General features: G+C 35.7%; 1 protein-coding gene across 1 annotated transcript in view; it reads right to left on the bottom strand.

Annotated features, from left to right (window-relative positions):
* LOC148941108 (zinc finger CCCH-type with G patch domain-containing protein-like) overlaps window positions 1–20928 on the bottom strand; it is a 73610-nt gene extending 52682 nt beyond the window's left edge. The window contains exon 1 of the mRNA XM_089103818.1: window positions 20818–20928. Within this exon, the coding sequence (XP_088959944.1) occupies window positions 20818–20865 (48 nt within the window). The 5' untranslated portion in view covers window positions 20866–20928. The remainder of the gene's footprint in view (window positions 1–20817) is intronic.
* Window positions 20929–21521: the final 593 nt, after the last annotated feature.

The following is a 21521-nucleotide window of genomic DNA, read 5'->3' as shown; positions in this document are numbered from 1 at the left end:
TAAATCTTGCCTAAGGTCCTTGTTGAAATGGATACTATACCGTCTCAATCATAATAAAGTGAAAACTAAAAATAGCATTAATGAACCCTTTATAACAGTGTACATTAACCTGATCATAATTGTTATTTGCTACTTCTTCATATTTGGAGAGAAAACTAAAATTCTCAATAGAATTAAAATATAAAGCGAGTCTTTTAGAAGATGATCTTTAGAAGAAGATCTTTTAGAAGATGATTATGATCCTTTGGAACAGTTGCTTTTAAAAGTAATCCACAATGGAGGGGTTACTTGAATCGATCAATTCAGCAACTAAACCTTCTAATTAATACAATTCAATTATTGGTTACCTTAAAATTTCAGTCAACAACATTATCTACAAATTATTGAGAAGCAGCAGATACAAAATATCAGCAGGCTCAATTTAACTGAAATTGAAACAACCTGAAAAATTTGGAAAACAAATTTAAAAATTGTACTCCAAAAACTGTAACAACTTAGATGGCTAGAACACACCAAGCCTATGGAAAGAACTCACCTCCCAAAGATAGCCCTTGAAGGGCGTGTATATGGTTCTTGCCCTTGATGATGCCCCCCAAAGAGATGGAAAGACAATTTCACGTCACTGAACGTGCTCTACCTTCTCCGCCTGGCCGAAAATAGAAGTTCATATAGGAGTTACATTAATAGAGTGGTGAAAGAAGTCATTTTTATCTATTCATTTATTTTCTTATTATAAATTTTTTATTGTTTTATTGAAGTCTACCTTATTAATGCAGTCTCCTTATTAATTACTTCTCAAAGATATTTTTGTTTATCCAAAAAGCAACACAACTCTCATAAACTTGCCAGAAGATTGGTGTAACAGCAATCAGCCTCATATCAGCAAAATCATTAACTGCATCTTTTCAAACAGTTTGTGTAAAGCCAAAAGGCTGCAGAAATTTACCAATTTTTGAAAAAGGGGGAAACCCCTCCAAATAGTCAAGCAATCTTAATGAAAATCACACCATCAGATTCAGCACATTAGATAATTCTACTATAGAGATTACAGGCTCCTATATACAAAAATAAAAGAATTTAGCATTTTTTTGACACAAGAAAGATGACAGTTGCAAAATTATTTGTTGTTGTTTATTTTTTCCAGAGGTGATCATATCAAACCAGTGATCCTAGAAGACCATGAGATAGCTCACTTGATCAGAAATCAAAAGTTGTAGTGCCCTCTTTAAGTGATCAAAAAGATTGGAGGGCACCTAGCCTACTTTCCATACCCATTTTTCCCTGAACAAATCCAATTAAAACTTTAAAACAGCCATTTGATACAGCATAGTTGAAAAGTCCAATAAGTTGCATCTGAGAATGACATGACCCCCCACAGACCCTGGGGAAAAGGCTGTAGGTCATATAACTAGCCTGTTGTTCGCATATTTTTTATTAGGAAATACATAGAAATTTTGGGGGTGTATTTTCTGCAAAGGGATTTTCCACGGGTAGGATTTTATGTGGGGTTGAAATTTTCCAGGGAATACTTTACATAGAGGAAAGGAAAGAGGATTTTCTAGCTTTAATTTAAAATAGTCAGAAATTAAAAAAAAAACTCTTTCAACTAAAAGTCAGGAACAGCATTAAAACATCAAAAGAGCAGAAATTATTCTGTAAATGAGTGGGTCTTCCCCTTTCTCTTTATTCTAAAGTTTGACTTTTGTCACAATTCTTTAATACGGCTCCTAAAACATAAGAACTACTGAATTTGAATGAGATATATTTTAAAAGAACTTTTAAGACTTCAGCATAAAGAGCAAAGATTGGGGAATGGGCAGCCCTTTCATGTACAGAGTAGATAGATAGATAGATATTTAGTTATGAAATATACATAACGCTACAAAATACACCTGCGCACATGCCTAGTGGCATAATTGAGCGCATTAAAATTACAACAAACTATTAAACACTGGTAGCAATTTCAATGAAAACGAAAAAAAGAAAAAACAAAGAAAAAAAAACAACAAAAAAAAACAGAAACAAGCCTCTTGGACAACTGCCCAAATACAAACAAGGTAAATAAAACCAAAGTCAACTCTCAGAGATAAACTTCCTCACCATTCCTAGTCTTGTGAGATCAACAATGCAGAAGTCAGAGCTTTTTAAGCTGGCTTGCAAAAGCCTTGATCCTGATGATTTATGCAAAGGTAATGCAAAGGTAATCTACAGAAAGTTTGGAGTGTAGTTAATGAAGCTTTATCTCGTAGTAAACAATCAAAGAAACAGCCTACTGCCTTCAAGAATGCATATAGTTCAACTATTGAAACAGCAGTTGTACCTAGTGCCTTCAACTCTTACTTTACCACCCTACCAACTGTTAAGACCCCCTCCTTTCCTAAACTAGGTAAATCTTCACCAGCTGAGAGAAGTATTTTTCTAACTCCTTGTATAAGCATAGAGATCTGTGATTTTATTTCTTCTTTAAGTAGCAGTAACACAGCTGATGCGCTTGAACTAACAAACCATGTGCTTAAGTCTGTTTCTTCTTATGTTGTTGAACCTCTTACCCATATCTTTATTCTATCTATTTCAAAAGGTGTATACCCTGATTCGTTTAAAATTGCAAAAGTACTCCCTCTTTTTAAGAAGGGTGACCCCATCTTAGTGTCAAATTATAGACCTATATCAATTCTTCCAATTTTCTCAAAGCTACTTGAAAAAGTTGTGCATAAGAGGCTTTTTTCATTCCTGTCTACTGGTGCTTCAATTGGAAGCGGTTCTGTTCTGTCTGATCACCAGTATGGCTTACGACCTAAACTCTCTACTGCATGTGCTCTAGTTGACGTTACAGAATTCGTGCGTGTTAATATAGACAAGGGTCGTTGTGTTCTAGGACTATTTCTTGATTTTTATAAAGCTTTCGACGTGGTAGATCATTTTGTCTTTCTGGGAAAACTGTCTCTACTTGGAGTTCGGGGAATTGCCTTTGAATGGTTTAAATCTTACCTGTCTAATAGATCTCAGTTTGTGTGTTACGATGGGAAATATTCTGATCTAGCTTCTGTTTCCAAAGGGGTTCCTCAAGGCTCAGTTTTGGGACCACTCCTCTTTCTTATTTATATTAATGACCTTCCTCCATCTCCCAACCTTGATACTCACACTGTTTTGTTTGCAGACGATAGTAATTTTTTGTGGTTTCTAATGATCTGCCCTCTGCTGTGTCTAAGGCTCAGCTTCTGCTCAACCATGTGCGTGATTGGTGTGAGCAGAACAGGATGCTGTTGAATAGCTCTGAGAGTAGCATTATTCATTTTCGAACCCCATACCACATGTCTGAACCTTCTCCAACAATCTTTGTTTTTTATGGTACTGATATAATTCCCCAGTGCTCTTTTGTTAAACTTCATGGTGTGCATGTTGATTGTTTTCATTCTTTCAAAACTCATATTTCCTATACACATTCTATAATTTCTCGTCAAGTGTCTTTGCTTCATCGTGCCAATCAATTTCTTCCTCCTGATGTAATGCTTTCTCTTTATTTTGTATTTGTCCTTCCTTATCTTTCTTATTGCTACACTGTATGGGGCAATACTAACCATTCTTCCCTTCGGCAACTCCAAACAGTAGAGAATAGAACGGTGAAGGCAACTTTTCGCCTTCCCCGACTCTATCCTACAACTGATCTTTGCAGTGACACTGGTCTAGATGCCTTAGATGTGGTTATAAAGAAGCAGAACCCAAAACTAGCTCATCGAGCCTTCAATTTCTTGCTTCCTCCAAACATCATATCCTACTTTGATCGAGCATCAACACGTAAGTGCCAGCCTTTGCTTCGGAGCTCTGTTCACCAATTTCGGTTGCCTAAAAGGGTATCCTCAGCAGCTCAGAGGTCACCAATTTATAGAGCAATTGCTCTTTGGAACTCTATTCCCAGTGAATTTTCTCTTATCAAAAACTCTTCTTCCCTTTGCAGAAAAATATTCTCTAAGGCTTGAAGTAATTTCGTTTTTTTTCTTTATTCATTTTGCTTTATCTTTTTTTTCCGCTTTTATGTATATAGTTTTTTTTCTTTTCCCCTCTCTTGTTATTTTTAATTAGGTTCAAACCCTGTCATTTAATAATATCTACAATGGTTTGAAATTTTCATAAATTAAAAGCCATTTTAATTTTGGATAAAATTAATTAAGAGGTTATTGTTTAGCAGTTGTTTGTTTTTTGTTGTTTTTTCTCGCATTGTGTTTATATTTTTGAGATATTGTTGTATTTTTTTTTTTGCTTCCCTGATTTGTTTAGTGTACAGTTTGTGATTGATACGAGATCCTCTACAAGCTATGGTTCTTGGGACCTCTAGCGCTTAAGTGTATTTATGTATTTATTGTAGTATTTAATAATAAATTTAATAATAAATTGAATTCTGTGAAACTGCTGGTAATCAGCGCACTCTCTAATATCCAGGGGAATAAAATTCCACACCTTCAGACCAATATGCCTCAAACTAAATCTTGCTCTAGCTGTTCGCCTAAACTCGAGTGAGAAATTGAACCTGAGTGATGTCGGATATGAATGACGCTGCGAGTTAAAAGGGAAAATTCCATGGAAATATGATGCTAACTGGCAAAAAACGTAATTGTGACATATCTGGGATATTGCAATGAAATGAAGTTGATGTAAAGAAACAATTCCAGCTGATCCAAAAAGATGAGTAATAGAAGACCTATTATCAATCTCAAAAAGTATCCTTATCGCTTTATTTTGTAAAATTTGAAGGGGTTTATAAACTGAAGGAAAATTTAAAGCCCACACTGAAACACAATATAGAAAAAAATGATGGACCAAAGAAAAGTAAATTGATTTAAGTATATTAACCGGAAAAACATGGCGGAGACGGAACATAATCCCAACAAACCTACAAACTTTTACCGATAGAGTTTTAACATGTTCATGAGATGACAAATTTTCATCAATAATTATCCCAAGATATCTAAACTGTTGTACCCGTTTCAGTTCCATATTATTCAAATAAAGAGAAAAAACATCAGAATTGACTGAACCAACTTGTAAAAATAGCATATACTGGCATTTCCTTTCATTTAATAGAAGAAGGTTTTGACAATACCACTCTGAAGTAGTTGATAGAGTACTTTGGATGTTCAAGAAAAGCTGTGTTAAATCTGAAAGGGAAGAAAAAATCAAAACATCATCCGCAAACATAACAATTTTGCAGATTGGAAGAAACACAGGCAAATCATTAATAAAAAGAAGAAATAGGGTAGGATCCAAAACAGAGCCCTGAGGAACCCCACAATTTACGAAAAATGACTTAGATCGGATTCCATTTTTACTATCATGGGATTCAATTTTTCTTTCAGCAAGGTAAGATGTAAAAAAATTTAAAGATTTTGAAGAAAACCCATATTTTTTTCATTTATTTAGTAAAAGATGGTGATCCAACGAGTCAAACGCCTTGGCCACATCCAAGAATATAGCCAAGGCACCCTGACCAGCGTCCAGCGCATTATTTAATTCAATTAAAAGCTGATGTATTGCTAGTTCTGCTGAGTTTCCTTTAATGAATCCATACTGCAAAGGATGCAATATTTTATTATTACATCAATAATTTTGAAGTTGTTTATGAGCAATTTTTTTCCAAAATTTTACTAAAAACAGATAACAGTGAAATTCCCCTATAATTTGAAGGATCCATAGAAGCACCACCTTTATACAAAGCTAATACACAGGGAATTTTTAAAAGATCCGGAAAAACTCCTTTTAGTAAAGACAAATTAAAAATATGCACCAACAATGGGGCAACATTAGGAGCTATTTGTTTCACAATTTGTGTAGAAAACCCAAAATCATGCAATGAAAAACTTTGCTTTAGTTTCATTATATGTCCTTTAACTTCCTGAGGTGCAATTTCAGATAAATCAAATGAGTTTGGTGCTTCATCTTCAACAACAAAATCATTTGACTGACTCTCTTGCCTATTTGTACTCAATACAATCAATAGTACCCAATAGTACTTAAATGCTTGCCAAAAATATCCAAAATTTCTTTTGGATCCGTCACTTTTGAACCATCAAGTTCAAGACAATTAACTCCCGAACTCGAACGATGATTGGTACGATTTTATCATTGATTAGCTGCCATGTCTGTTTCATATTTGACTTATACTGTAAAAATTTATCGGAAAAATATTTTCTTTTAGCATATCTTATAATAGAATTCAGTTTATTTCTATAAGTTCTATATTCCTCATAAAATACATCAGATTGGACAGCCAGATACTGACGATGTTTTTTCCTTTTCATCTTAAGTGACGTCAAAATACCATCCCTAATCCACGGGTCAAATTTTTTTGAAAACTTTCCGTGCAAAAATCTTGTCGATGCTACTGGATCTCGGAGCTGCATCATATCATGGATAAATTTCCAAAAAGCATCATTAACATCATTTGAATCAAAAATGGGGGGGCCAGTCTTGATTATCTATCAATTCACGCAAAAGCTTAAAAATCAATCAATTTTTTTGTCGGTAAAAATTTTTATTTCTATGTTTTTTAAATGCAGGTTGAAATAATTTTTGGGCTACATCTAAAACAACACTAACTGGAAAATGATCAGACATGTCACATATACTAACAGAAGACTTTATCACTTTAAAAGAAACACCAGAAAAGAAAATGTTATCCAGCAAAGTTGCAGTAGTCTTTGTTACTCTTGTAGGTAGCAAAATACTTGGAAAAAGTCCTGAACACAGCATAATGTTCAGAAACTTTTTATGAAAAGCCACATCTAAATTCAACAAATCAAAATTGAAATCACCTGAAATTATTGCTGTTTTTTTACATCCACCATGTTTTACAACTAGGGGCTCAAAAATCTAAAAACTCTTTGGGGTTACTTGATGGCGGTCTATATACTGACCCAAAACTAAAAGGTTCGCAGCCAATGGGATGTAATTCAATAAATAGAGTCTCACATAAACCTTCTTCCCAACCTGAAAAATCGTCAAGTATATTAACAGACCAATCCTGTCAAACATAAATTAATTGACCACCTTTCGCACTCTCAGACCTACACCTTGAAACAGATTTCATACCTGAAAGGGACAGCATAGACATTGGAGACTTTTGCGACAAAAAAGTTTCACATACAGCTACAATATCTTTAGGACTAGAATTTAATAAGAACTTAAGTTCATTACATGCACCCTGTAATCCTTGCGCATTAACATGTAATACCCTTATCAGGAATTCACATTGCTCAATTTCATTAGTTAAAGGCTCATCCAAAAAGTTACAATCCGGTAGATTTCTGACATACTGTACATCTTTATCACTCCCAGTCAAATCATTAAGTATCGCATCTAAGTTTAAACGGGACTCCGAAAACGACTGAAATCCATCCATATCACAAATAAACAAAGGAAAACTAAATCAAACTTCAATTATTCACAGTGAAGGTTCATTAGCCAGATTGAGGATCTAAGCCACATTGGCTATTGTTTTGCATGGTATAATTTGCGAGCCATTTTTCACAAAAATGAAGCCATTTTTCACATCGTCCACACATTCTTATTTTCAAATCTGTTGCAAGCAAGCTTGAAAACCTCCTGCCTCTCCCTAGTTAACGCTTCATTAACAAAGACGCGGGAACCCTTGAGCATTTCCCGAGTGCTTGGAAAAAAGCCTACGTCCGCGTCTTACCTAAAGTCAAAGACCCGAAGTCCTGCAATCAGCTTCGTCCGATTTCTATTACGCCTAATATGGCTAAAGTGACTGAATCTTTTATTTATAGAGAGCTCCTAGCCCAAGTTCAGCCAGCCCTAGATCCGTTTCAGTACGGCTGCTTGAAAGGGAGTAGTACGACGCATTATCTAGTACGTCTCTACCACCTGATTACCGAGTGGTTGGACAAAGGCAGTAGCCTCGTTGACCTGCTTTTAGTCGACTATCGTAAGGCTTTTGACTTGATCCGCCACTATACAGCAGCAAATAACCTCAAAAAGATGGGCGCTAGGAAGCATATTTTGCTCTTAGTTGTTGACTTCCTGCGTAACCGCTGTCAGTGTGTCTATGCTCTCTTCCCTAGTGACTTAAACTCTGAGTGGGCTGAACTAACGTGTGGCGCACCACAAGGCACTAAGCTGGCAGCTCTTTTGTTTTTAGCGGTAATTAACTACATTATCCTCGAGTTTGAAGACAGATTCAAATACGTGGACGATCTCTCCCTACTTCTGAAATATCTTGCTGAAAAGTCAGACGTGTATCCCCAGTTCAGCAGTGAGATCAGGAACTCCTTTCTCGAGGCGTGTAGCATTAATGACCTCCAGCTTAATATGAATAAAACAAAAGTCATGAGGTTTAATCCGCTTAAGCGTGACCTCTCATGCCCGGTTCCTTGGTACCCTACTACCTCAACCTCAGTGATTCTCGGGGTTACTTTCAGTGACGACTGTTCATTTAGCGCGCACATCGCCGGTCTGGTGAAAAAAGGTAGTTACGCATTACAGTCGCTAATTACCTTGCGCCGACTGGGTTTCTCACAAAGTCAGCTGAAGACGGTTTACGTCACGTATGTGCGCCCAATCCTTGAATATGCGTGTCCTGTGTGGGGCCCTCAGGCTCATAATATTGAATACCTAAGTGAAGATCTGGAAGCCATTCAAAAACGGGCAGTGAAAGTGATACTAGGCCCGAAATACAACTCTTATGAGGCTGCCCTTAGTACCTTACGACTGCCAACGTTGCGTGATAGGCGCTTACAGTTAATGTGCAATTTTGGGCAGTCCCTTCTTTCGTCCCAGAAACACCGTTCGTTGCTTCCCCCACCTGCACCTATCACCGCCAACACCCGCCATAAAAATCAACTAGTGCCGCCAAAGTGTCGAACAACCCGTCACAGCAATTCTTTCGTGCCTTTTTTTGTCAGTTATTTAAACCGCCAGTGACCAGTTTTATGTAATGTACTAAACAGCGCCATTTAGTCGGGGCTTCGGCCACGGCTACGATAGTTGTTTATAAATAAATGAGTCTATGAGTCTATGAGTCTATTTTTCGATTGCGAAGTATTTCGACTGCTGCAGCTTCTGAGATCAATGTAAGTTTGATAGGGGCTAGAGCTTGATCATTAGCTCCTAGATGTTTAGCCCCCTTAATCATTGATTTTTCAAGCTGACGTCCCATTTGCAAATTTAAATGATCAAGAACTTTCTCACCTAGTACCGGGAGATCACGGGCAGTTGTCTCGACCCCAGCAACAATCACTTTATTTAGAAGGGCAGACTGACCTAAGTTGTCCAACTTCGACTCAAGTTTTTCAAGTTTGGACTCATTTTGAACAAGTTTCACTCGTAAACCCTTGAGAGCCTTTTCAACCTGCTCAAACTTCAACTGAAACTGCATCTCAATTGCTTTATAAACCGCTTGTGTAATCGTGTCTAAAAATTCCTTTGTAAACTGCAATGGAGATATATCTAACTTGGAAAACTCTTTGTCCACTTTTTCCGGATCTTGTCTTCTACACCGCTTCGCAATTCCTACAGATCAGTCTGTAGAGATAGCACGGATTCAGATAATTCATCTGGCAATCCATCTGAATCTTTGATACAAAGCTTAATCGCTCTTTGTAAATTTCTTCTTCTCCCATCTTTTACCGCTTGAGAATACTTTATTGAGTAGCGCAAAATATTATCAGACGTCACAATCTTGGTTTCGTCCGTTCCATAATAGCAAACTTCATAGTTGGATCGACCGTCACAAACAGTAATCACTCTCTTAATTTTGCACGGCCAAAGTTTGTAATATTTAAACTGCGCAAATACACGATCACCCGCTTGCATAACTGGAGAAGAAAATTCACTACGAAATCCAATCTTAAATACGCGGGGAATTTCAGTCCGACAGCTAATCTTGAAAGCTTATAATGAATATCCTATTATGAAGAAAAACTTGCCATACAGGTTTGTAAATAGTCCAAAAAAGTCCAGGTAAACTTGCAATGATATCCTGTTCATAAAATAAACTTGTCACACTGGTTAGTTAATAGTCAAAATGTTTATCCAGTGTTCACTCAATGAAAGCTAGATTGATACTGATACTGAGTAATTGATTGATACTGAGTAATTTTTGTTTGGTTTAAATTTAAATGTTGCTCCTTACTTTCACTTAAAAAAAGTGTTTTTCTGATTCTGGAATAGGACTGATGAATTTAATTTTCATCTTTATTTGGGAAATATCCAGTTTTAGTGATATTATTGTATAATACTATGAAAGAGGATCAACAATTCTTTTAAAAATACTGCTGGAATATCAAAATATGCCACTGGTGTTATCTTTAACAAGGCAACTTTCTTTCTAATTTCTGAAATTGAGACTTTAGGCATTGAATTTAAATTTGAATCTTCATGTGAATTTGGGAACAGTGCTTCAGTTGAAAATGAAGGTGCATTTTCAGAAGGTAGTGGTGGATACAACTGTACAATAGAAGCAAAATGAAAGTTAAAGCTGTTTTTGTGTTTTCTGTTGGTTCTGCCTTTATGAAATTAACTGTCTCTGGGCCTCTTCTAGGTTTATAACCTTACCAACGCAAACCAAGATTAGAATATTGGAAGCTACATGACAGTGGTCAAATATAGACCTGAGGCATGGATACTCCAAAAAGCAGACAAAGATTTGCTAGATGTTTTCCAGAGAAATTGCCTACAGATTGTGCTGGGTACCCAGCTGACTCACTGTATTTCAAACAATAGTCTGTACAAAAAGTACTGCTTTCTAGGGATATAATGAGAGAAAGTTTGAGACAGCTAGGTCACATTCTGTGGATGAAGGATTGGCCTAGGAGTTATTGAGTTGCTGATTAACTAATTTTAACTTTCTTAAACAGGTTCCACTGCAATATAAAATGATAGCTACCAGCAACTGGAGCAATTTTACTATGGTTTTGAGAATAATTACAAATTGTAAAGATTCATTATAATACCCAGAGAAGTACCACAAATCAACAACATTCTTGAAGCTGAGTGACCTGATGAGAGATTAGCTACTTGGTTCACTCCTTGCATAGCTATGCAATAATAGTTCACTATCTCCTAGCACAGCTATGCCAAAAAATAATGCATATGTGCAATATCTCAAGAGCAGCTAAGGGTGAAAATGGCATAGGCTATCAGCAATATCCCAGGAGTGGCTAAGGGTACTAAGTTGAAAATTTTAGGGGAGGTTGCAGGGGATGTGGAGCTAAACTAAAAGACACTATTTGCATGTCTCAGAAGCAGCTTAGGGTATTATGTTGAAGCTTTCAGGAAATGTTGAACTACTTCCACAGAAATATGTGCATCCTGTTTGTCAAAATTGTGCTTCTGCAAGATCTGAGGGATGGCCAAGGTTTCAAGTTTAAACTTTCAAGAATGTTGAAATAAATCTAAATTTACTATGTATATCCAGGTAGTCAAACATGTCTCTTTCCTGCACCTGAGGTGCAGCTAAGGGCATTAACATGAAACTATCAGGAAAAATTGAAGGGGATGTTGAATAAAATCAAAAGACACTATATGGATTCAGGTTGTAAAAAGGGCGTATTTGCAGCAACTCTGTTATGGCTAGTGGTATGAATTATTAGCCTAAAATCCAGCCAAAACTTTGAGGGAATATTGGATAGGAATATAAAAGTAGATTTTAAACTTTGACATTCGGGAAAAAGAGAAGCATATTAAGGAAGTGTTTGAAACCAAATGTTGTAGTATTGATTTTTATTGTTAAATATTTGTTTTTGTGTGTTAATCTGCTTAAAATCTCAAGCAATGAAGACACCTCGATTAAAATACCAGCACCAAGGGAATCAAACCTTTAGGCAAAATCTGGTTGCATTGATTCTTGATATCTTATTTTCACTTCTAAAACAACAAATCAGAGCCTTTTTTCATAAATCAGCTCAAATGCATTTATTTTTAAAATAAAATACTTTGAAAAATTCACATAATTTGATTGTTATAATGAAGTAGTCAATCAGTATTAATTTATGCTCAAGTTTGTAGCATGATGGGGATCACTATAGCTTCAGCCTAATGTAGGGCCATAAATTATACAGATCTTCAGTGCATTTATTTGAATAATTTTCCCCTATCTGTCCAGACTTCTTTTGCTCAACTATACTAAACCGGTTATTGAAATTTGGTCTAAAATATAAGTAGCAAGGCAAAATCTTGATTATTATCAAGAAACTTCAAAAACAACTTTATAGGTATTCCTTGTATTAACCTATAACAAAAAACAGTGTCAATTAAAAATGGAGAGAAATTAATTTGAAATACTTTTTCTGCAAAAGAAGTGCTTCAAAGAAAAGAAAAGAACTAGATTAAGGCAAAGATAAGCAGAAATAAACTACTACTAGTAAAGAAGTACCACAACACCAAGCTGCTTGAGGACAACACAGCTATGCACACTCATCCATCCCAATCCATTCAGAGCCTCCCTCTTTACAACCTCCCAGGAAGTTCCCGTTTCCTTTAAACCTTTCTTTATGTCATCCTCCCACCCCAACTGCAGACAACCTGCTTTCCATTTAACCATAGACAGTTGGCTGAAAAGGACAATCTTAGGCAATCTGTCACCCTTCATCCACAGAAATTGCCCTAGCCATCTCAAATTTTACTTCATTATAGCCCTAGAAAGCAGCATTGAACCATACTTTTTGAAAAGCCTACTTTTTGAAATACTGTCAGTCAGCTGTGGACACAGAACAATCCATAGGCAATACCTCTGGAAAACACCTAGCAAATCTTCATCTGCTTTTTGGAGCACCCATGCTCCAGAGCCATAGTTGACCACCGTCATCACTGAAGCTTCCAATATTCTTCTTCTTCTGTTTCACAGCAGGCGGGATTTTCAGTAATACTATTTAGCCCTTTTCCTTTTGCTTCAGTCTGTGGGCTACAGAGCTACTGGCTTAATTGCCCCTCATTTATTAGATATTTTCAGATATCTTTCAGTAGATCTTTCGACTCAAGGAGTTCAAATATAAGATGATAGATGTCGATTTATATGCTCTGTGTGCAGGTATAGTTGGCTAGGCTCTTGGCTGATAGTGAGATTTTGTGGTGTTTGAAGCATTTTAACAGTTTACAAAGCAAGGTATGTTGTGCAGACGTCAGCGTATTACATTCAAATAGGCAGTGGTCAATTGTTTTATTCATATTACAATACCTGCAAAGAGGGGACAGGGGAACTGAACCACTTGAATTAGGAAACTGGTACGAGAATGCAAGAAAGTTTAGTCCATTTGTTCCAGAACGAATTCTATGATAAATTTTTGAAAAATACTTATTGGGAATTGGGGAAAGGATAGGATTATTCTTATTAAATGTAATATCTGATAGTCTCCATTGGTAAATATCTCTAATGGGGATTGGTCTCCCACTTGGCTGGTCAATATTTATAGCATTTTTTACTATTTCATCAACCTGATGATTACCACTTATACTAGAGTGGCTATGAATATACTGAAGATAAGTTCTTATGCCACTTGAAGCAAGATTATCTATAATACTAAGACAATGATAAGTGTCAATGTCCAACTTATACTGAGGGGCTGAGGCCAGCAACTCAAGGCTTGATAAAGAGTTGGAATAGACTATAATATTTTTTGAATTAGCAATCAAAGGTTGGTTTTCTATAAGGTGTTCTAATGCTATGATTATGGCATTTAACTCAGCAGACATTATAGATACATTATTATACAATCTCTCACCCATTGCAATTTTCAGGTGAGGAAGAAAAGCAGCACTTGCTACCTTCTCATTCATTTTTGACCCATCAACAAATATTTGGAAGTGGTTTTTATAAGTAATTGTATTAATTTCAGCAATTTTTTTCTGGACAAAAGCATTGGGGGTTAAATCTTTATTCCACTTTGAGAAATCAGTATTTATTAGGGGAATTGACCAATTCCATGAAGGAGATTGGGGGAAAGTAGATGCAATAGGCTTTGCCGGTACAGGGAAATTCTTCTGAATATTGGCATACTCATCTGCAATGCCTCTATACATGACTGGATTTCTTAACCAATTACGTAGGGTGTGTGAGCTGTTTGATTCAATTTTTGTAAGATGTTTTGTCAAGAAAAAGCTATGTCTATCCCTTATTGTTGTTAATCCACTTTCCATAAGCAGAAACTTGGTGCTTGTGGGTTTCCTAAGACCAAATATGAGACATATTATATCATTTTGTATTGTTTCAATTTTTTGCATCTGGGTCTTTGCACATGCACCATAGACGATGAGCCCATAGCCAATATGGGGTCTTATATGTGATTTACAAATCTGGAGTAAGGTTTTCTCCTTACTTCCCCAGGGTGTGGAAAGAAGTGTTTTTAGTATATTTGTTTTTCTATAGCATTTTTTTATTGTGTTTGAAATGTGGAGGTGGAAATTAAGTTTTTGGTTGAGCATAAGACCTAGGTAATTAATATGATTATCTTCTGAAATAGTAGTTCCATTTAGGGTTAGTCTTGCATTAACATGATTTTGCTTTCAGTGAAATTGGATTATTTTTAACTTGGTAGGTGCAATGGGTAAATCTAAATGTTGAGAGAATTTTTCAAATTCGAAAAGTGACTTTTGAAGCTATGACTGTGCTATCTCAAAGGTGTTGCCAGATGACCATAGCACCAGATCGTCAGCATATTGTAGATTTGTGTGGGGGAGGTTCATGTCCCAGAGATATAGGGCAAGGAGGAGGCAGCTGAGGACTGCTCCCTGAGGAAGGCCTTTGGTTATTGTCTTTTGGGGTGAAGAGGCTCAACCTACACAAAAAATGAAACTTTGCAATTCTATGAAAGATTTTATGAAAGATACTAGCTTGGGGGGTAATCCAAGGTTTGCAAGTTTGTTTAAAAGGATTTGGTGGTTCACATTGTCATATGCCCCTTCAAAATCTAGGAAAGCTGCAACTAGGACATTATTTTTTGAGAATGATTCATTTATTGCATTTGTTAACAATATGAAAGCATCTGTTGAGGAGTGGTGTTTCCTGAAACCAGTTTGAGTATGAGGGATCATATTATTTTTTTTCAACAAACCAGAGGAGTCGGTAATAGATCATTTTCTCCATCACAGGAGTAATCATTATGGGCCTCTAAGACTCAGGGTTATCTTTGGGTTTATTTTTCCTTAGGATTGGTAAGAGCGAGGAACAATTCCAGATATTGGGAAACATAGAAGATGCTCAAGCGTGATTATAACAATTTATAAGTTCATGTTTGTATGAAGGGGTGAGATTCTTTATCCATGTAGGGTGTATATTGTCATAGCTGCCGCTAGTCTTGGTCCTAATATGATGTATTGCATTATTCATTTCATAGATTCAGAATGGGCTGGTTATATTCTCGGATCCTGGGCGTGGTTGGTAACTTGGGTTCATAGAAATTTGGGGAATTTTGCTGCAATTATTTGATGTTAGCTTATTAACAAAAAGAGTGGCAAATAGCTTAGCTTTTTCATTACCATTGTCACAATGGGTATTATCATGTATAAGCTCATACAGGAGTGGGTTGGGGGAAGTCTTTTTTCCCACAGATGTGGCTTATGACTTTATGTATAATTGGCTCATGTGTTTCTCTGGAGATTATTTGCAAAATTATTCCAGTAGTTGTATTTAGCATTTATTATAGTCCTTTTTAGATTAGATTCTGCTTGTAATTTTTTTAAATATGAAGTAGGGGATGGGTTTTTTTATGAATGTTCTCCTAGCTGCCTTTTTTGTTCTCCATTTATTTTGGCAATCATTTGTCCACCAAGCTTTGGGAATGTGTTTAGGGAAGGTTTTCTTGGATGTTGTCCTGGGGATAGTGTGATTAGCTGTATTTGTTAGTAAAGATGCCAAAACTTTAGCATGTGTGTCAACAGTTGTGTTTGAAATGCATGAATTTTGGGTGAAACTTGTAATTTCATCATTTAGCTTATTTTGGAACATAGGCCAATTTGCTTTAGTGGTGATATATTTGGAGGTGTGTGATAGGGTTTCAGCAGGTTTGTTTAGGGAGCAAACTATAGCAAAGTGGTCAGTACATAGACTATCAATTTTATTTATATAAATTTTATTCAAAATATTTAATGATACAATTTGTAGGTCAATTGTAGAGAAGCTGCCACTTTTGGGGTTGAAATATGAATTCAGGTTTGGAGGGGTAGCAACAGTTAATTCAATATTATTTGAAGTCATAAGCTCAGTGAACTTACCAGCTTTATTTGCTGGTTTATTCCCCCACAAAAGGCTGTGGGCATTGAAGTCTCCACAAATAATGATACTTTTTAACATATTAGAATTATTTATATAGCTAAAGAAATCCATGGCATCTGTAGTTTGGCCATTAGGGTTATAAAAACTTATTATGTAAGTTTTTGTATTATTCAGCTAAACACTGATACCAATTGCATCAACACCATTTACAAAATCTGGAAAGTTGATGCCACAGAATTTTATATTATTTTTAACTATTAAAGCTACTCCACCTCCTTTTCTCTCTGATGATCTATCCTTTCTCAGGATAGTATATACCAGAGAATTAATTTGTTGATTTTGGGTTAAATGAGTTTCTTGGAGGCAAGTAATATTGATGGAATTATTATTCATAAAAGATATTAGTTCATTTAGCTTATTTTCTGTGAGTGATCTTACGTTCCACTGGAGTATTGATATGTGTTGTGCTGCTGATTTATTTTTCATATGACTGTGTATCAATGTTCAGCTTTGTTAATGGTAAAGCAAGATCTTTTTTTTGCTTGAATGAGCATATCATCAGGGATGTAGATTTTTTCAAATTCTGCAATGATTTTTGTTTTCTGTAGTTGATGTATATTCATGGCCTGAACTGCATTACAGTTTAGAATGAATAAGCATATATTTGGGGATTGCATGTTTAGTTGTGCATCCTGTTTGTCAGTTAAGGGATTAATTCCTGGTAGTGTTTCTGGTTTGTTTCTTCTTGGGAGGGGGGGGCCAGGCTGACTTCATCTCACTGGGCACAGAGGGTTGTTGACTTGGTGATTCTATCTGATAGGGATGTGAGCTAGGGGGCTTAGAGGATGGTATTTTATACAGGGTACTTGATGCATTGGGTTCATTTGACTTGGGGGTTTGCGTTGGTTTCATTATGGGCTTTATTTGGTATGGTTGGGCAGCATTTGCTTCCATAGCTGCAAAGGGGTATGGAATGGCCTCTCAGTTGCTATTTGGAGTGTCAGTGCTCTTTTCTTATATGCAGGGCATAGTGATTTATTGGTAGATTAATGTGGGATTTTGCAATTGATACATGTAGGCTGAGTGTTGTTGCAAGTTGTCAACTCTTTAGGATGGGATGCTTTACAATTACTACATGCTAGGAGAATTTCATTGCATTTGTTAGTTGTGTGTCCCAGTTTGAGACACTTCTGACAGTGGATGGGCTTTGGTTTGTATTCCTTGTGCGGTTTGATTTGCCCAAATAGGAATAACTTTTCTGGGATATTAATTTTTTCCTTCAGTGTAAATAAGAAAGATCTACTTGTTTTTAGGCCATTAGAGTTAGGTTTACCAAGTTGGGTAACATCTTCAACTGGGATTGCATTGCCAGCCCTATCTGAGAGCCCTTCTTTTAACTCCTGGAGTTAAAAGAAGGGTATTTCTGGGGGAACATTATAAACTACAATTTTTGTTGGGGATTGTTTTGGGTTCCATTTAGATGCACTAATTGGGATATTCAGAAGGGATTTTAGATTAATTATTGTGTCTGCTGATTTCTGATCTTGAATAGCTATTAGCAGAGATCCATCACGGTGAATATTAAGAGAGAACATTGATTTTAGCAATTTGAAAATTGCAACTCTTATTGCAGTAATCTTTTTTATTTCAAAGGGGGTATTAGGAGAAATTTTAAGGTAAATTCCTAAGTTTTGGGAGGGCGGATCTTGGGCGGGGAGAGGGGCAATACTTTTGATTGGGGAGATTTTTTTCCTTTTTTTAGAGCTTCTAGAAAGGACCTCTTGGAACCCATTATCATCAATTATAGTGACATTAGCCCCTACACTGATCATTGTCCTATTCTCAGAATTGGAGCTATCATGTGAACTTTATGATAATGATCTTGATCAGCCAAGATGGGTATCAATTTCACTGGTATTTGGAGTGGGATCTGGGGGACTTTTTTTGGAAGAGTTCTATGCATTGCCTATTGGAATAAGCTTTAAACTAAAACAAGAAAGGATAATACTATGATAACAGACTGTCTGCATGCTACTGTGGGGAAAATCTTCACCATCCACAAAAGAAACACCACAGTATGGCCCTGAGGAGGATTCTCAGCATGATTGGTTTGGTACAACTACTGATAAATCAAGGTAATAATTCACAAGAAATTGATTTGTAAATTTCTTAAAATGTTGCTGCTGTTGCCTCTAATATTCTAATCTTGGTTTGCAGACTTATCTTCCTATTCTTTCAAACTTTATTTTATCTGTGAAAAAAAAAACTGAGCTGTTGTTATCCTACTTTTAACATCATTACTGCTCCCACTATCTTTACTAATAACACTACCAAAGTAAGTGAAGTTGTTCACCTGATCAATATTTTTGTTACCCAATGTCATATTTTTCATCTTCACTTATTCCTAGCCTTAGGGACTTAGTCGTCTTAACATTAAATTTTTAAACCTATTCTAGCACCCTGAATTTGCAAAACTTTTAAGAGTTCATTCATTTTGCTCAGACTTTCATTTTGCTTTATTGGCATTGGCTTTGTTTTACAGAAATAAAGCCAAATAATTAGTCAAGCCTTAAACAAAAAAAAATTGTCATCAAAAAATAAATGAAACCCAAAACAAGATACAATTACAATGAATAATCAAGTCAAACTTAAACAACCAAAACTACTATAAACTGAGAGACAGCTAATGCCCCTACATCTTCTAAAATCAGAGTGTCATTTATGCTTTATTGAATACAAGATATATTTCAAATGTTTTCTCTCTATAGCAAATATTACTTTTGTGTATTCAAAATTACCATTACTCCCAGGGCTAAATATCAATACATAGCCTATTAAACTTTCAATCTACATTAATTAATTCTATATGTAGTCCAGTTTTGGTTATTATGATTGTTCTCAGTAAAGCACAAATGATACTCTGGTCTTTCAAAGACTTAGGGGTATATAGTTCCTCTATTTGTGGTAACTTCTGCTCATTCTAAGTTTGACTTGATTTTTCATTTTATTTCTTGTTAATTATGGGTATTCTATATTCTTTTTAAATATTATGGTTGCTATAATGAAAATTGTGTCCCAGCTCCTACCAATGACACAATATAGGCTATATATGTTTCAAAATGTAGGTGATTCAGTAGATTTACAATAACTGTGAATTTAATTCTCATCAGTATTTGGCTCAGGTACAATAATGCTTGTTTAAAAAAAGGAACAAAATCAGTAAATGTTGTACAAAAGCTAGGGCTGTATCTGTACCCCTTAAAGGAAAGTGGGGTGCAAATGCTAAGAAAGCAAATAATAGGGCCACATTTGGAAAGAGTGTGAGCAGATAATTAATAAAATTAAGGCTAGCCTACCTATTTATTATGGTAAATTTGCAGGTGGCACTATAATTTAGCTAGGATGATAGTGCAACCTGCAAATTTGCCTTTATTATTAGGCTAAAGCATTTCCTTTAGTCTTGGCACAGAATTATGTTTTCTATTTATATGTAAAATGTAATGAAAGCCTTATAATATGGAACTAGCTCCCTAATTCCCAGGGAAATTCTTTTTAACAGTCATGCCTGACTAAACAAAATCAAATCAGAAAAGCAGCCTAGGCCTAAGTCTTTTCATTGGATAACCTGGACCTTAGGCTACTAGTTGCATAATAAATGAGCAGGTTTAACATATTTGAAGTTTTCTTGATCAATTCAGCTAGCCTAAATCATTAGCTAAAAGATGAAGATAGGACCATTCAATCCACAGTTTAACATTAATTCTAAATATAGGCTAATAATCACTATCCTAACAAATACACCCTTAACGTCAAAAGATAGGCTAGAGCCCTAGACTAAATATTAAGGTAAATTTTTGGCAGTTCATATTATTGACTTACAAATAAAGAGAACATACTATTTGATGCATCTTTTATGCTCTTTACAAATAAAATAATCATTTTTGTCGGAAATGAATTTTAGCCCAACCCTTATAGCCTATTTATACCAATTCAGGGTAGCCTAGCCTATATATTTGCACATTAAGGGGGGGGGGGGGTAAAGTTTAAACTTACCTCTCATTTGAATCAGAAATAAAGTTCACCCCACCCTCTTAATGATCAAATAAGCCTAAATACCCTGAATTGGTATATATAGGGGTGGGGGTAAAATTCATTCAACAAAAATGATTGTTATATTTGGAAAGAGCATAAAAGAGGCATCAAGTAGTAGGCTATTTTTAATTTATTTGTAAGTCAATAATATGGACTGCCAAATATTTACCAATAGGCCTATTAAACTTTGCTGATTTTGTTGGCTTGTAGCCTATTAGCTAATGTCCATCAACAGCTGTTTACAGTGCCAAATAGACCTGAAGCCAGATATTAAAAAGACAGATCAGTAAACCTGTGTATGCAGCCCAGGGCTATACCTGCTACACTGGGGGATAGATGAGACGTGTTTGCAAGGGTATCAATGTGCCTAAGACAGCCTATTGGGATTGAACATTAAAAGGTGGATCAATTGGCTAAGCTATGTTCATCTTTTAGCCAGAAACTAATAAAGAACCCCAAATTTGTCAGGGCTTTTTATTTTAAATTTCTAAGATTTTTTTTCAGACCTGAAGCTCATTCTCTTTAATAGAAACTTCAAGTGATTCTATGTCCATAGCTGAGCACGTCAAAGGATTTTAAAAGCTTTGCTATTTCAAAAGTCTCTTTTTGGCGTGACTAAACAGAACTTAGCGACATAATAGCGTCTTTCCCAATCCCACGGGAAGAATTGTTGAAGTGAATCAATGTTTTAATTAAAGGATTGCATTATTATATGAATAATTTTGAATTAAAATAAATTTTGAGGAGACGGGAGTAACTAAGACTCTTGGCGGGAGCAATTCAAATACTTGTGTATTTGCTTTTAGAGAGACACGCCCACCTAGAGTCTCGGGCAGCCGACTTTTCTTATACACACATTCTCTGTCACACTTGCGACGGCACAACGCAGAGCATTCCCAGTAAAATAGAACTCTACGCGAGATAGAACCAAGCTATATTCTAACATTATGGTGGAGCGTATACAAAAATTTTGAGGCTCGAATTAAAAGATTACAGTAATATAATAGTAATCTTTTACAACAGAAGCTTTGGGGGAAAGATTGCTAAGATCAGTCCAGAAATGATTTAGACTAAATTATAAGAAGCTGTCATATTATCATAATACAATATGTATAACTAATGCAAGGGTATCAATCACTTAGGCAGTGAATCAAAAATTTATTAGAAATATTATAGGTACTACCATTCCAATTTTAATTTTCATTCGACT

Source organism: Artemia sp. Qi Xiang Cuo, chromosome 18, assembly GCF_049724085.1.
Source record: "Artemia sp. Qi Xiang Cuo chromosome 18, ASM4972408v1, whole genome shotgun sequence".
NCBI classification, from domain to species: Eukaryota; Metazoa; Arthropoda; class Branchiopoda; order Anostraca; family Artemiidae; genus Artemia; species Artemia sp. Qi Xiang Cuo.
This window is presented reverse-complemented; position numbering and strand designations above follow the sequence as displayed.